The 14,719-nt window shown below is 39.4% G+C and overlaps 1 protein-coding gene across 3 annotated transcripts in view; it reads left to right on the forward strand.

The window, feature by feature from the left end:
• Nucleotides 1–14,719, forward strand: part of SOHLH2 (spermatogenesis and oogenesis specific basic helix-loop-helix 2) — a 65,147-nt gene that overhangs the window by 32,424 nt on the left and 18,004 nt on the right. For all 3 annotated transcript variants that reach the window (XM_070463145.1, XM_020914573.2, XM_020914572.2), the window contains one exon: nt 5,968–6,182. In XM_070463145.1, the coding sequence (XP_070319246.1) occupies nt 6,118–6,182 (65 nt within the window). In that variant the 5' untranslated portion in view covers nt 5,968–6,117. The remainder of the gene's footprint in view (nt 1–5,967; nt 6,183–14,719) is intronic.

Here is a 14,719-nt window from a genome sequence, read left to right on the forward strand (position 1 = left end):
GGGTATTGACCTTCAGTAGTAAAAACATTTGAAATATTCCCATTATAGAAAGTCAGGAACAAGACGTGCATGCTCAGTTCACTGCTGCTATTTATTGTTGTTTTGAATGTCCTGTGTGTGTGTGAAGTCGCTTCAGTTGTATCCGACTCTGCAATCCTATGGACTATAGCCCTCTTGGCTCCTCTGTCCATGGGATTCTCCAGGCAAGAATACTGGAGTGGGTTGCTGCCCTCCTCCAGGGGATCTTCCCAACCCAGGGATCAAACCCACATCTCTTATGTCTCCTGCATTGGCAGGCAGGTTCTTTACCACTAGCGCCACCTGGAAAGTCCTTTGAATGTCCTAGCCATGCTTTAATATCAATAAGTAAAAGGCATAAATTCTGGAGACAGGGATAAAGATGTCATTTTTAAAAACTATATGATAACCTATCAAGGAAATTGAAGAATCAGCTAAAAAATATTGAAACTAAATGGAGAGTATGTAAGAGTACTTGAAGCAAATTCCTTATACAGTAATTGATAATACTTCTCTTAGTCAACTACAATCAATCAGGAAGTATAGAGAAAATATATCTCTTTCACATTGATTCTGAAATCTTGAAAAATCTAGGAATCAATGTGTGAAGACACTTGAAAAATCTATGTGAAGGTAACTAGAAAACTAAAGGTCCAATATTTTGGCCACCTGATGTGATGAGCTGACTCACTGGAAAAGACCCTGATGCTGGGAGAGACTGAATGCAGGAGAAGGGGAGGACAGAAGAGGAGATGGTTAGATGGCATCACCGACTCAACGAACTTGAGTTTGAGCAAACTGAGAGATGGTGAAGGACAGGGAATTTTGGCGTGCTGTGGTCCATGGGGTTGCAGAGTCAGACATGACTCAGCCACTGAACAACAACAAAAATGAACAACATAAGACTGGATTTCTCTGAGTCATACTTCCTAAATAGGGAGATGTAATACCATAATGATAGTCCCTAATTAATCTTAAAAGTAAATGCCAACCTTAATCAAAATTTCAACAGGACTCCTTATGGAACTTGACAAGCTGATGATAAAATTCTGTAGGAAGAGACATTGTGAGAAAATATCTAAGGACCAAATAGAAAATAGTAAAGAGGGAACCATATGCTCTAGCAAATATAAAACATAAAGAGCTAGTAATTAGTGTGCTGTTAACCAGGAATAGGCAAATAGATCAATGCATCAGAATGAAGTCCCCCAAAATTTACATACATACACACTTACATAGTACATATATATGGCATTTGAAACTACTAAGAAAAATTTAGTTTATTCATTAATGCTGTTCTTTGATATTTTTGTTAGGTTGTATTTAATATCTGTGTAGAATAAAACACAGAAATGAAAGATTAAGATGGAAATTCTGTTTTTTCTAACTAAATGTGCTTGAAAATATCCCCAAATGAAAATAAAGAACCTTTTTGGTTCCTAATCTTGGAATTTGAATAGCACGTATATTCCTTTCAAAGAAAGGGTTTGGTTTGAGTATTTCTTAGAATTAGGGGATTTAAATCCTTCTCAGTTCTTTGAAATGTGTGTTTCATCAAAATCAATGGTATATTCCAATTAAAATTTTTTAAGTGGAAAAAAAACCATATTTTCTCAACAGCAAGACTGCAAAGGCCATGCTATTTGCTAAACTATCTTTCTGGAGCCTTTGATGAAATTTTAATTTTCTATCTAAAAACATTTTGTTTTCTACTAATACCTTTTATTTAGATGTCATCTAAATAGTAATCATTTAAAATAAGCATATAAACTTGTATAAATTAGAAAGTAGTATTAAGAGAGAAACTTTAAAATTTCTAAACACCTAATAAATGCTTTCATCCAGGACATTCAACATCTTCAAGTAAAAATTTTGTGGAGAGTTCTTTCTCAAATATGAAACTTGTACATTGTAATCACTGTTAAATAAAAGCATATTTTGTACATATATACATGTATATACATATGTATATATACATATATATATGTGCACGCACACACACACACATATATATACACACCCATACAGTTCAGTTCAGTCGCTCAGTCATGTCCGACTCTTTCTGACCCCATGAATCGCAGCACGCCAGGCCTCCCTCTCCATCACCAACTCCCGGAGTTTACTCAAACTCATGTCCATCAAGTCGGTGATGCCATCCAGCCATCTCATCCTCTGTCGTCCCCTTCTCCTCCTGCCCCCAATCCCTCCCAGCATCAGGAATGCTTCCCTTGAGGTGGGCAAAGTATTGGAACTTCAGCTTCAACATTAGTCCTTCCAATGAACACCCAGGACTGATCTCCTTTAGGATGGACTGGTTGGTTGGATTCCTTGCAGTACAAGGGCCTCTCAAGAGTCTTCTCCAACACCACAGTTCAAAAGCATCAATTTTTCGGCGCTCAGCTTTCTTTCACAGTCCAACTCTCACATCCATACGTGACTACTGGAAGAGCCATATCCTTGACTAGCCGGACCTTTGTTGGCAAACTTAATGTCTCTGCTTTTTAATATGCTGTGTTGTAGGTTGGTCATAACTTTCCTTCCAAGGAGTAAGCATCTTTTAATTCATGGCTGCAGTCACCATCTGCAGTGATTTTGGAGCTCAAAAAAATAAAGTCTGCCACCATTTGCACTGTTTCCCCATCTATTTCCCATGAAGTGATGGGACCAGATGCCATGATCTTAGTTTTCTGAATGTTGAGCTTTAAGCCAACTTTTTCACTCTCCTCTTTCACTTTCATCAAGAGGCTCTTTAGTTCTTCTTCACTTTCTGCCATAAGGGTTGACGTGTCATCTGCATATCTGAGATTATTCACATTTATCCCGGCAATCTTGATTCCAGCTTGTGCTTCATCCAGCCCAGTGTTTCTCATGATGTACTCTGCATGTAAGTTAAATAAGCACAGTGACAATATACAGCCTTGATGTACTCCTTTTCCTATTTGGAACCAGTCTGTTGTTCCATGTCCAATTCTAACTGTTGCTTCCTGACCTGAATACAGATTTCTCAAGGGACAGGTCAGGTGGTCTGGTATTCCCATCTCTTGAAGAATTTTCCACAGTTTGTTGTGATCCACACAGTCAAAGGCTTTGGCTGATAGTCAATAAAGCAGAAATAGATGTTTTTCTGGAACTCTCTTGCTTTTTCGATGATCCAGCGGATGTTGGCAATTTGATCTCTGGTTCCTCTGTCTTTTCTAAAACCAGTTTGAACATCTGGAAGTTCATGGTTCATGTATTGCTGAAGCCTGGCTTGGAGAATTTTGAGCATTACTTTACTAGTGTGTGAGATGAGTGCAATTGTGTGGTAGTTTGAGCATTCTTTGGCATTGTCTTTCTTTGGGATTGGAATGAAAACTGACCTTTTCCAGTCCTGTGGCCACTGCTGAGTTTCCCACATTTGCTGGCATATTGAGTGCAGCACTTTCACAGCATCATCTTTCAGGATTTGAAATAGCTCAACTAAAATTCCATCACCTCCACTAGCTTTGTTCATAGTGGTGCTTCCTAAAGCCCACTTGACTTCACATTCCCGGATGTCTGGCCCTAGGTGAGTCATCACACCATCGTGACTATCTGGGTCGTGAAGATCTTTTTTGTAGAGTTCTTCTGTGTATTCTTGCCACCTCTTCTTAATATTTTCTGCTTCTGTTAGGTCTGTACCATTTCTGTCCTTTATCGAGCCCATCTTTGCTTAAAGTGTTCCCTTGGTATCTCTAATTTTCTTGAAGAGATCTCTAGTCTTTCCCATTCTGTTATTTTCCTCTATTTCTTTGCATTGATCGCTGAGGAAGGCTTTCTTATCTCTCCTTGCTGTTCTTTGGAACTCTGCATTCAAATGGGAATATCTTTCCTTTTCTCCTTTGCTTTTCGCTTCTCTTCTTTTCACAGCTATTTGTAAGGCCTCCTCAGACAGCCATTTTGCTTTTTTGCATTTCTTTTCCATGGGGATGGGCTTGATCCCTGTCTCCTGTACAGTGTCACAAACCTCCGTCCATAGTTCATCAGGCACTCGGTCTATCAGATCTAGTCCCTTAAATCTATATCTCACTTCCAGTCTATCAGATCTAGTCCCTTAAATCTATTTCTCACTTCCACTGTATAATCATAAGGGATTTGATTTAGGTCATACTTGAATGGTCTAGTGGTTTTCCCTACTTTCTTCAATTTAAGTCTGAATTTGGCAATAAGGAGTTCATGATCTGAGCCACAGTCAGCTCCCAGTCTTATTTTTGCTGACTGTATAGAGCTTCTCCATCTTTAGCTGCAAAGAATATAATCAATCTGATTTTGGTGTTGACCATCTGGTGATGTCCATGTATAGAGTCTTCTCTTGTGTTGTTGGAAGAGGGTGTTTGCTATGACCGGTGCATTCTCTTGGCAAATCTCTATGAGCCTTTGCCTTGCTTCATTCTGTACTCCAAGGCCAAATTTGCCCATTACTCCAGGTATTTCTTGATTTCCTACTTTTGCATTCCAGTCCCCTATAATGAAAAGGATATCTTTTGGGGGTGTTAGTTCTAAAAGGTCTTGTAGGTCTTCATAGAACCATTCAACTTAAGCTTCTTCAGTGTTACTGGTTGGGGCATAGGCTTGGATTACTCTCATATTGAACGGTTTGCCTTGGAACAGAGATCATTCTGTCGTTTTTGAGATTGCATCCAGGTACTGCATTTCAGACTCTCTTGTTGACCATGATGGCTACTCCATTTCTTCTAAGGGATTCCTGCCCACTGTAGTAGATATAATGGTCATCAGTTAAATTCACCCATTCCAGTCCATTTCAGTTTGCTGATTCCTAGAATGTCGACGTTCACTCTTGCATTCTCCTGTTTGACCACTTCCAATTTGTCTTGATTCATGGACCTAACATTCCAGGTTCCTATGCAATATTGCTCTTTACAGCATCGGACCTTGCTTCTATCACCAGTCACATCCACAGCTGGGTGTTGTTTTTGCTTTGGCTCCATCTCTTCATTCTTTCTGGAGTTATTTCTCCACTGATCTCCAATAGCATATTGGGCACCTACCAACCTGGGGAGTTCATCTTTCAGTGTCCTATCTTTTTGCCTTTTCATACTGTTCATGGGGTTCTCAAGGCAAGAATATGGAAGTGATTTGCCATTCCCTTCTCCAGTGAACCACATTCTGTCAGACGTCTCCACCATGACCCGGCTGTCTTGGGTGGCCCCACACGGCATGGCTTAGTTTCATTGAGTTAGACAAGGCTGTGGTCCATGTGATCAGATTGGCTAGTTTTCTGTGATTATGGTTTCAGTATGTCTGCCCTCTGATACCCTCTCGCAACACCTACCGTCTTACTTGGGTTTCTCTTCCCTTGGATGTGGGTATCTCTTCACAGCTGCTCCAGCAAAGCACAGCTGCTGCTTCTTGCCTTGGATGAGGGGCATCTCCTCACGGCCCCCCCTCCTGACCTTGAACGTGGAATAGCTCCTCTCGGCCCTCCTGCACCTGCGCAGCTGCCGCTCCTTGGATGTAGGGTACACATATATACACACATACACAAATACACACACACACAGATCATGTGGGAAAGGCACCAGCTGGTTTCTCTCATTAATAAACAGGTTTACCAGTAGAGTGGACAATTGGAGAACTGGACAAAAAGAATCTTATCTATTGTTAATAGGATGAGAAAGAGACTTGTAGGACAACCACAGTAGAATGGTATTTGCGAGCAAAACTTTTTAAAATAGCATGACTTTCAAATCTGTTCAACACCTAGGTTCCAAGGATATGATGCCCTTGATGTATGCTTATAGTTGGCCATTCAGTCCAGCTTAATAGTCAGTCATTGGCTGTTTGTAACCTTTATTTATTTTCTCATACATGATGACTTCTTTGTTACCTTTATTTATTTTCTCATGCATGATGAGTTATTCTCTATGCCTAGACATTAATTGTGTGGCTGCTCTTTTCCTTTTCTTTCAGGCAAATATAGACCTCTTATTAGTGGGCGATGTCACAGTTAAGTACCTGGCTGATACTGTACAGAAATTATTTTCAAATATAGCAAAAGTCACCGTCATCATTAGTGATGTGAAGAGGGCAGCAGCACTTGTGGATGACTGCACGTTTGACATGGTTTTCCTGAAGCTGACTTCTCCACCAACTGTCGAGGAGCTGGAAGTGGTCAAATTAATCAGGTAAAATCTTGACTCTATATCTTTAGAACAGTTTTTATTAAAAGTTGCTTCTATAAAAATCCATAGAAGATGATACTCTTCTACTTTAATTTTTAAGGTGAGAGATATTTTCAAGGGCAAAATCTCTCTATATGTCTTTGTTTTTATGGCCAGTTTGGCATACTATTATAAGAATTGTCATTTTAACTTAAAAAGTAATAGGTAAGGGTATAAGAATTAATTGGTCATAGAAATTTATTTGGTATATAATGCTTCCTTTAATTCAATAGGCATTCCGTTTTAATAACGATGTCATTAGCATGGCATATCTTTGCAGAGTTCATTAATTGTTATAGCAGCTACTAAAGCAGGTGAGCACTCTGGGTCATGATGGCTGTGGGCTGAAGGTGTCTCTTTCAAGAAATTTCCCAATGTGAAAGAGCCATGAGGTTCTCTGTATCCCCTGAGTCCAAGTCAATACCGATTCCGTTACTCTTGTTTCATCCAGCAGGTCCATAGACGTTCTGCTTCTGTTTGACCCGCTTCACTCTGGAGATCTGGGGTCTAGAGGTGAAGAGTTAGGTTCTTCCTTGCCTGATTATATATGATTTTGAGTCATTTAGGATGTTTTTAAATAGGGTTAGGTGAGATTGAATGTGTTTCCCTTCTGTGAGAAGACTCGATGAAGTGTAATTGCAAATAATATTGATATATGTTTAAGGACTTCTCATCATTATAGGAGAGGTCTTTCTAGACCAAAGAAGAAAGTTCAGAGCAATACTGTAATCCCAGAATAAAAAGGAGCAAGAATATTACATTAGGAGAAAAGAAAGATGGGACTGGGAAAAAGCCAGAGCCACTGGTTACTTGTTAAAGACAAGACAGAAGACAGATCCTGCTCCTGGGGTTTCTTGGAACTTTTGGTCTTATGAATTTCATTGGCTTTCTACTCAGAATATGAACTAAACAAACCAGGCAAATTACCTCAAAGAGGATTTCACTTCCAAAACATGTTGTGTACAATCTTCTTTCTGAAGATATGCCTATTTTGCTAGTACATCTTTTCAAAACGTCTCCTAAATATAGAGTACCTCTCACTGAAGGTACATAGTAATATCTCACTTATATAGCATTTTAAAGAATTTACAACAGCTTTATGAGGGCAGGGCTTCATCACTCCTACTCGGCAGATAAGAAACCTGAGGCTGAAGTGGCTTGCATGAGACCACATGGCTTCTGTTCACACAGCTCAGACTAGAATTCTTTATTCTTCCCTTCACGTTCTTTCTTCTAAAAGTCTGTAATGATCTGGCTGTTTACACCTCTGAGATCCCATAAATGCCAAACTTACTGTAAACTAAACATATCGTTCTGGAAGAGCAGTGGACCAGCCGGGTGGCTGATCTCGCTTCATTCCAGGGGCCGGAGTCTAGCCATGCTCCTCCAAATGTGGTAAAAGCCTCATGTATGCGCATGATTGAGGCTACATTTTGAACCAGATAAGATTAAAGTTATGTTGAAGAACAGGCTTTATGTCTAGTCACAGTTGTTAAAAGCTTTAGGGACAGAGGAGAGAGCCTCTGTGTGATCCTTCCCTCTGTGGGTTCTTTCTCTGCTCTGAATAGCAAAGCTTAAGATGTGTTAGCAGAGAGAAGAAGACAGATAAAGGAACTAACTGTACAGACATGTAGATGATAGCTCGGTTATTTTGCTGTAAAGTCATTTGTTTGAAAAGAAAAAAAAAAATAGATAATTTGTCGAGTACACTTACATTTGGTCTCTCTCTCTCTCTCTTTTTTTTTTTTTTTGGTCTCATTATGTTATTCTTAATATTCAGTTTAGGTATTGACTAATACTAGATATCCCATACTTTGCTCTAGGTATGGGTGGGTGAGCATACCTCAGAAGGACCATGAGTCCTAACTTTCGTGTTCCTCTTTGAAAAAGGGACCAAGGTTTCTTTGTGGAAGCTTTGTGTTTCCTGATACTGACCTCAACAGCTGGAAATGTCTCTGAAATTCCCGTTCTTGTCCTCAGAACTGTTATGACTTTATGACTTATTGATACCCTTAGGACCATGTTTATATTTTGAAGCTATACATTTTCTTAGGATAATGAGTCTCATGAACACCTTGCCCCATTTATAAGGCATTAAATCTTTATCTTTCCTAGAACACTTTATCTCATGAGTTTTAGGCTAACATTAAATGACTAAGCCAAGATAAAGGGTTTCAGCTTAGCTTTTTTATGCTGTATTTTGGATTTTTCCCCTTAGAACTTTGTCGTTGTTCTATTATATCTCAAAATCTGGATAGGTTCAGGAAAATATAGAAGTATTTACCTTACTTTTCTCTCTTTGGGCACTTACGTGCCCTGTCAGTAAGTAAAGAACTTACTATAGAGTGAAACTGGCCCATGTTTATTCTCAGAGCGCGTGATCACAAGTGTATTTGTATCTATAGTGCATGTCGATTTCTATTGAAAATAAGAGTGAATGTACTCTGTTAGCTATATAAACTTCTTTTAGGATAAAATGCAAGCAAGCTCATTAAAAAGATTTTAAAATTTACTCTTGCAGAAGAACTATGGTTTTGGTCTGGGACTAATCATGAAACAGTTTTAAATATTCATAAAAATAATAGTACTTTATACCCTGACATCCTCAAGAATGATGGCATGTCTCAATTATAGGTTGACATTCCTAGTTGAGTTCAGTTCAGTCAGTCATGTCTTACTCTTTGCAACCCCATGGACTGCAATACACCAGGCCTCCCCGTCCATCACCAGCTGCTGGAGCTTGCTCAAACTCATGTTCATTGAGTCGGTGATGCCATCCAATCATCTCATCCTCTGCCATCCCCTTCTCCTCCTGCCTTCAGTCTTTCCCAGCATCAGGGTCTTTTCCAGTGAGTCAGCTCTTCACATCAGGTGGCCAAAGTACGAGAGCTTCAGCTTCAGCATCAGTCCTTCCAGTGAATATTCAGGACTGATCTCCTTTAGGATGGACTGGTTGGATCTCCTTGCAGTCCAAGGGATTCTCAAGAGTCTTCTCAAACACCACAGTTCAAAAGCATCAATTCTTCAGCGCTCAGCTTTCTTTATAGTTCAACTCTCACATCCATACATTACTACTGGAAAAACCATAGCTTTAACTAGACAGACCTTTGTTGGCAAAGTAATGTCTCTGCTTTTTAATATTCTGTCTAGGTTGGTCATAGCTTTTCTTCCAAGGAACAAGCGTCTTTTAATTTCATGGCTACAGTCACCATCTGCAGTGATTTTGGAGCCCCCCAGTAATAAATTCTGTCACTGTTTGCATTGTTTTCCCATCTGTTTGCCATAAAGTGATGCGACTGGATGCCACAATCTTAGTTTTCTGAATGTTGAGTTTTAAGTCAACTTTTTCACTCTCCTCTTTCATCAAGAGGCTCTTTAGTTATTCTTTTTGATTTTGATGTCATTTCATGAATATATTCTTAATGAGCCAGATGAACTACCACGGAATGGTAAAGTATTTTAAGATGATCTCAAGATTCATATTCTTGGTTCCAGAATTTCAGGAGTGTTTGACCCTTGGTGCAGGTCAGTTCTCAAAACTGAGCCAAATTCAAAAGGCAGACACTTGGTAATTCAGATGCATCCAGACACTCTGTCTTACAAAGACCAGTATAGAACATCAGAGTATGTTACAGATTCGTCCACTGTGTTTGCATCCTGTTTGGCATTGTGACTTTCTAGTCCATGAACTTTCTCTGAGGTCCTTCAAACTCTGTGATTCTCATGAGCTCAGAGCAGTACAGCGATGGGGAGGGAACACAAAATGTGCTTCCATCTGCTCAGTCAGCAAATCAAGTTTGATTCTGATTTCACTTTTTCCCATGTAGATCCAGTTGTCTGATCAGTTAACTTATTACTTCATTAAGAAAACCCAATCTCATGAGCCACAGGGGCCTTACAGGTTATGTCCCCAAATTCCAGGACATCCTTGACTTGACAGTGCTGCTCAGAAAATCCGATTAGCCAGTCTGCATGACCTGAATTCTTGACACTAAACACTATAACAGCAAAACACCTAAGTAGTTTTTCTAAAAGCTTTATTCTATAAATAAGAACTGAGGAACATTCTAGATGTTTATTGTTTCTAGCATCACATCATCTGGTGAACCTGACTTAGGGTTGCAGCAGAAATTCTTCTGACAAAAAGCACACTGTGAGCAGGGCACAGCAGCCTTCACTATTGACTGGAAGAAATCATTGCATGTTATTGCAGGAGCCCTATTAGTAGCAAGTAAACTCACAGTTTTCATATTTATAGAAAAACTCTTAATTTTCTCACTGAAAATGGTTGTTGTTTTAATTAATTAATAAAGGACATTACTTGTTACAAAGACCAAACTAGACTATGCTGGGTTAATTTGATTGCATTGGGCCCATAATGGAAACAGGCAGCATAATGGAAACAGTACTCAGGGAGGCTGCTCCTCAAAAATGACACTGGCTTTTGTCTTTTGAAATCCTTGTGCTATAAAGGAAGTGCATTTTAAAATGTCCCCTGGCTTCATATGGACTTATAAGAACCCTTTTGGTTCTCCTGTTAGATGACAGATTTCAGAAGCCAGCTGGGTTTTTCTGAGGTTCTTTGATCATCAGAGTGTATAACTCAGCTCAAAACACCTTTGTATGATCTTTTTATTTTTTTGTTCCAGCTACCAGGTACTGTACTTGGGGATGGGGACCAGGCTGGGGGTGGGCACTGCTGCAGTGTGAGCTTATAGCAGCCTCCAGTTCCAGAGGGTGCTGGAGATGGATGTGTAGGTATGGACACTAGAACATCAATACCCAGTCTTGTGTATGGAGGAACCGTCATGTCATTTAAGCAGTGTATATGGTGAAACATGCTGCTGCTGCTGCTAAGTCGCATCAGTCGTGTCTGATTCTGTGCGACCCCATAGATGGCAGCCCACCAGGCTCCTCCGCCCCTGGGATTCTCCAGACAAGCATACTGGAGTGGGTTGCCATTTCCTTCTCCAGTGCATGAAAGTGAAAAGTGAAAGGGAAATCACTCAGTCCTATCCAACTCTTCACGACCCCATGGACTGCAGCCCACCAGGCTCCTCTATCCCCAATGGGATTCTCCAGGCAAGAGGACCGGGAGTGGGTTGCCATTGCCTTCTCTGTGGTGAAACATGAGGGGAAATAAATTATCCCCCAGCAAGCTGCAGATTTTTTAAATCTCAGGAGACCTCAACTGAGAAGGTGTTCATAAGGTCTCAGAACCTGCAATTTGGCTTTGGTAAGTGAAAGAAGTGGTTTCAATTGGGGTGGAGGAAGGAGATTTTTGTTGTATTTTGGTGTTGCTTAGTTTTGCTTTAAGGAACATTCATTTAGTGGAAAGAGGACCTTTTTTGGTGACCCTGGAAACTAGAAACTCTTTCAGCTTATTGATTTGTACAGAATGTGATTGAGAAGCTGATCTGTGGACCAGAGTGTTGGATTCTGGGAACTCTATTGATTGCTGAGGTTCCTGTACAATTAGGGCTCCACCGGCAGGGGAAGTGTTTGGGTTGGTAATTGATTCTGTTCTCTTGACAAAAATCCAGGAATTCCAACTCTGTAAAGCTTGAAATTCATCAGGGTATAAAAATCCATATATCCAAATCTAACCTGTTTTCTGGTCAGTAAAATCAATTGAAAAGTAGAAACAGGATTATTTCTAAAAGAAGAGAATCTGTTTTTTAAAACTTCTCTAATTCTAGAATATTTTAACTTACAATGATGTATTTTTTCATTAATCTGGAAAGTATTTTTTATTTCAAAAGTTGGACTAAACTACCCACTCAGTTTCTATCTGTTCAGTCCATTTGTGCCTCCCATCTCATCCTGTTATCCATACACTTGGTATGCTCTACACTTTTTCATCACTTACAAAATAGATATGAAAAGCTTACATCATGGCAGGGGTTATTCTCTCCTCACTACCCCCACCATCCACGCCACACCCCCGCCGCCCGTGTGCTAATGGGCCTTTCTTACTGTCACGTCAGTCTGTGGTCAGATTCTACCCTCCCTCCCACTATTGCGTATTTTGACCGTAGAACAACTTCCTGAGCTTCTCATTGCCTCATAGAAAGCATATGAGGTTTCCTCTCTTCTTTCCTTTCTTTCCTCTCATCTCATTCTGTCCACATTCTCTTTCAGAATTCATAGCAAGGAATCAACCCTGAATACATCTCAGTTGAGTGATTGTCACATTTTAGCAATATCCTGCTTGTTTGACATAATTGACTTAGTAAATATCGTGAGTCATTTAAAGAAAGTTCTTAGTATGTCTCAGTAGTTTTTTCTCTGTCAGCTCTTGCCTGGATAGCTTACACTGTGGTCTCTCAGATGTATTCTCTGCCACCTTCTGTCAGCTCTCCCTGTTGTAGGCAGAGTGGTCTCCCAAAAATGCAAAGAGAATCATGTTACTCCCAAGCTTAACAGTTTCCATTGTCCATCTTATTGTATTTATTTATTGCTCATTTTAATGAAATACTGCCTCTTTTACTTGGCCTAAAAGGCGTACTGTAATCAGACTCCAGCCCTGCCTCCCTGTCTAGTCTTGTCTTAAGTGTCTGTCCTTCAGAAACTCTGTATTAGAGCCATCCTGGGCTTCTTTTACTTTCTGGAATTCACCTGCTCGTTGCACTCGTTGTACATCTGCTGTTCCCTGTCCAGAATGCACTTGGCTGCTCGTCTGCTTCCCACCCTCCCACAGCCCCTGCCTGTCCTGTGGCTCCTCCTAGCCAGCTGGGGTGCCTCCGCCTGGAGCTGCAGAGCAGGTTTCTGCCCAGGCCGTGCTCCCCTCAGACCCCACGGCTTTCCTTTGCAGCACTAGGCGCAGAGTTGCCACTGAATTACTCAACTACAGGCATTTGCTCAGTGTCTGTCCTCCCCAAAAACGTGTTGACTCCACGAGGACAGGGACTGGTCTTTCTGTTTGTTCATGGTATCCCCCAGAGCCAGCAGAGAATCTGGCACACAGTAGGTTCTCAGTATGTATGGCTCAGATCTGTATACTGTGTGTAATGTAATTTGGAGTGTAGAATAGAGTATATTTACTTTCAAATGCAGTTATAAGATGACGAAATATTGTTCAGTGGGGGATCTTCCAGGTCTTGTTTTAAGGAATAAATAATAACCATATATATGACCATATACTAATAAATGATGCTTTACATATTTAAGAATAGTTTGTCTTCAGCAGTTTTAGCTGTTCTCTTTAAAGTCAGGTTCACAGTATTATTCTCCATGGAAAATCATTTTCTTTTAGCTAATGTCAATGCTCAGTGTCCACCAAAATATCAGAATTCCACCTTACTGAATTCCTAAGTGTAGTTAACAATAATGCCACAATTAAAAAAAAATCATGTTGGAAATCTTCAAGTGTATTAGAGAGAAAAGTACAATGAACTTCCAAGTGCCCATAATATTAATAGTTATCAATATATAGCCAATCTTGTTTCATACCTACCCTCTCCCACACCTCCTTCTCCAGCCTCCCATCCCTGCTCACTGGTAGGTTATTTTAAAGGCAAGGTGGATTATTTTAAAGCAAATCTAAGACATCATTTCCTTTTATCCATGAGAACTTAAATAAGTACCTGTCTAAGATAAGGAATCTTTAAAAAGCAATACTAATAATCACACCTAAAAAATTAATAACAATTCTTTAGTATTGTCAAAAATCCAGTTGATGTTCAAATTTCTCTTGTTTATCTTATGATTTCTTTTTTAAGCTGTGAGTTTTATACAAACGAAGATTCAATTTTCCTTTCCTTTTGATTTTTTTCTTTTTATCTTTTCTTTATGTGTTTTATAAAGGGGCCATTTGTCTTATAAATTTCCCACATTCCAATTTCATCCCCATAGCATCTTAAAAAATAATCCTCTTTTTTTAAATGTTGTGTAAACTTGTAGTTAGATCAAGAATCTGGGTAAGGTTTAGGCTCATTTTTTTTAAAGTGAGAATAAAAGTAGTCCATCTTATATTCTACCTAATACATGAGCCATATTTTCAAATACCTGAGCCGTATTCTCAAAAATATCCAGATCATCAAAAACAAAAGTCAGCAAGAATGTCACAGTGCAGAGTAGCCTAAGAGAGCCTAATCACTAAATGTAATGTAGGATCCTGGATAGAATCCTGGCATAGGAAAAAAAGTACATTAGGAAAATGAAATTGGAATAAAGAATGAGCTTAAATTAATAATAATGTACTGATGTTGGCTCATTAATTGTAAGAAATTTTCTAAATTAATGCAAGGTGTATGCAGTATAGGAAATTGGGTTTGGGGTATATGGAAAATCTACTGTTTTCATTTTTTTTTCTGTAAATGTAAAATTATTTTAAAGTTAAAGGTTTATTTTTAAAAAATCACCTCTTTCTCACTTACCCCTTGCCCAGTTTTAAACAGCTGGCATTAGTGGTTGCTATAGAAATGAACTGTAAAAAGACTATTCTTATTAACAGAGTGAACTCCTGCTCAGAGAAGCCAGGGTTTTGACTGATGATTCAG

This window comes from Odocoileus virginianus, unplaced genomic scaffold (genome assembly GCF_023699985.2).
Source record: "Odocoileus virginianus isolate 20LAN1187 ecotype Illinois unplaced genomic scaffold, Ovbor_1.2 Unplaced_Scaffold_35, whole genome shotgun sequence".
NCBI classification, from domain to species: domain Eukaryota; kingdom Metazoa; phylum Chordata; class Mammalia; order Artiodactyla; family Cervidae; genus Odocoileus; species Odocoileus virginianus.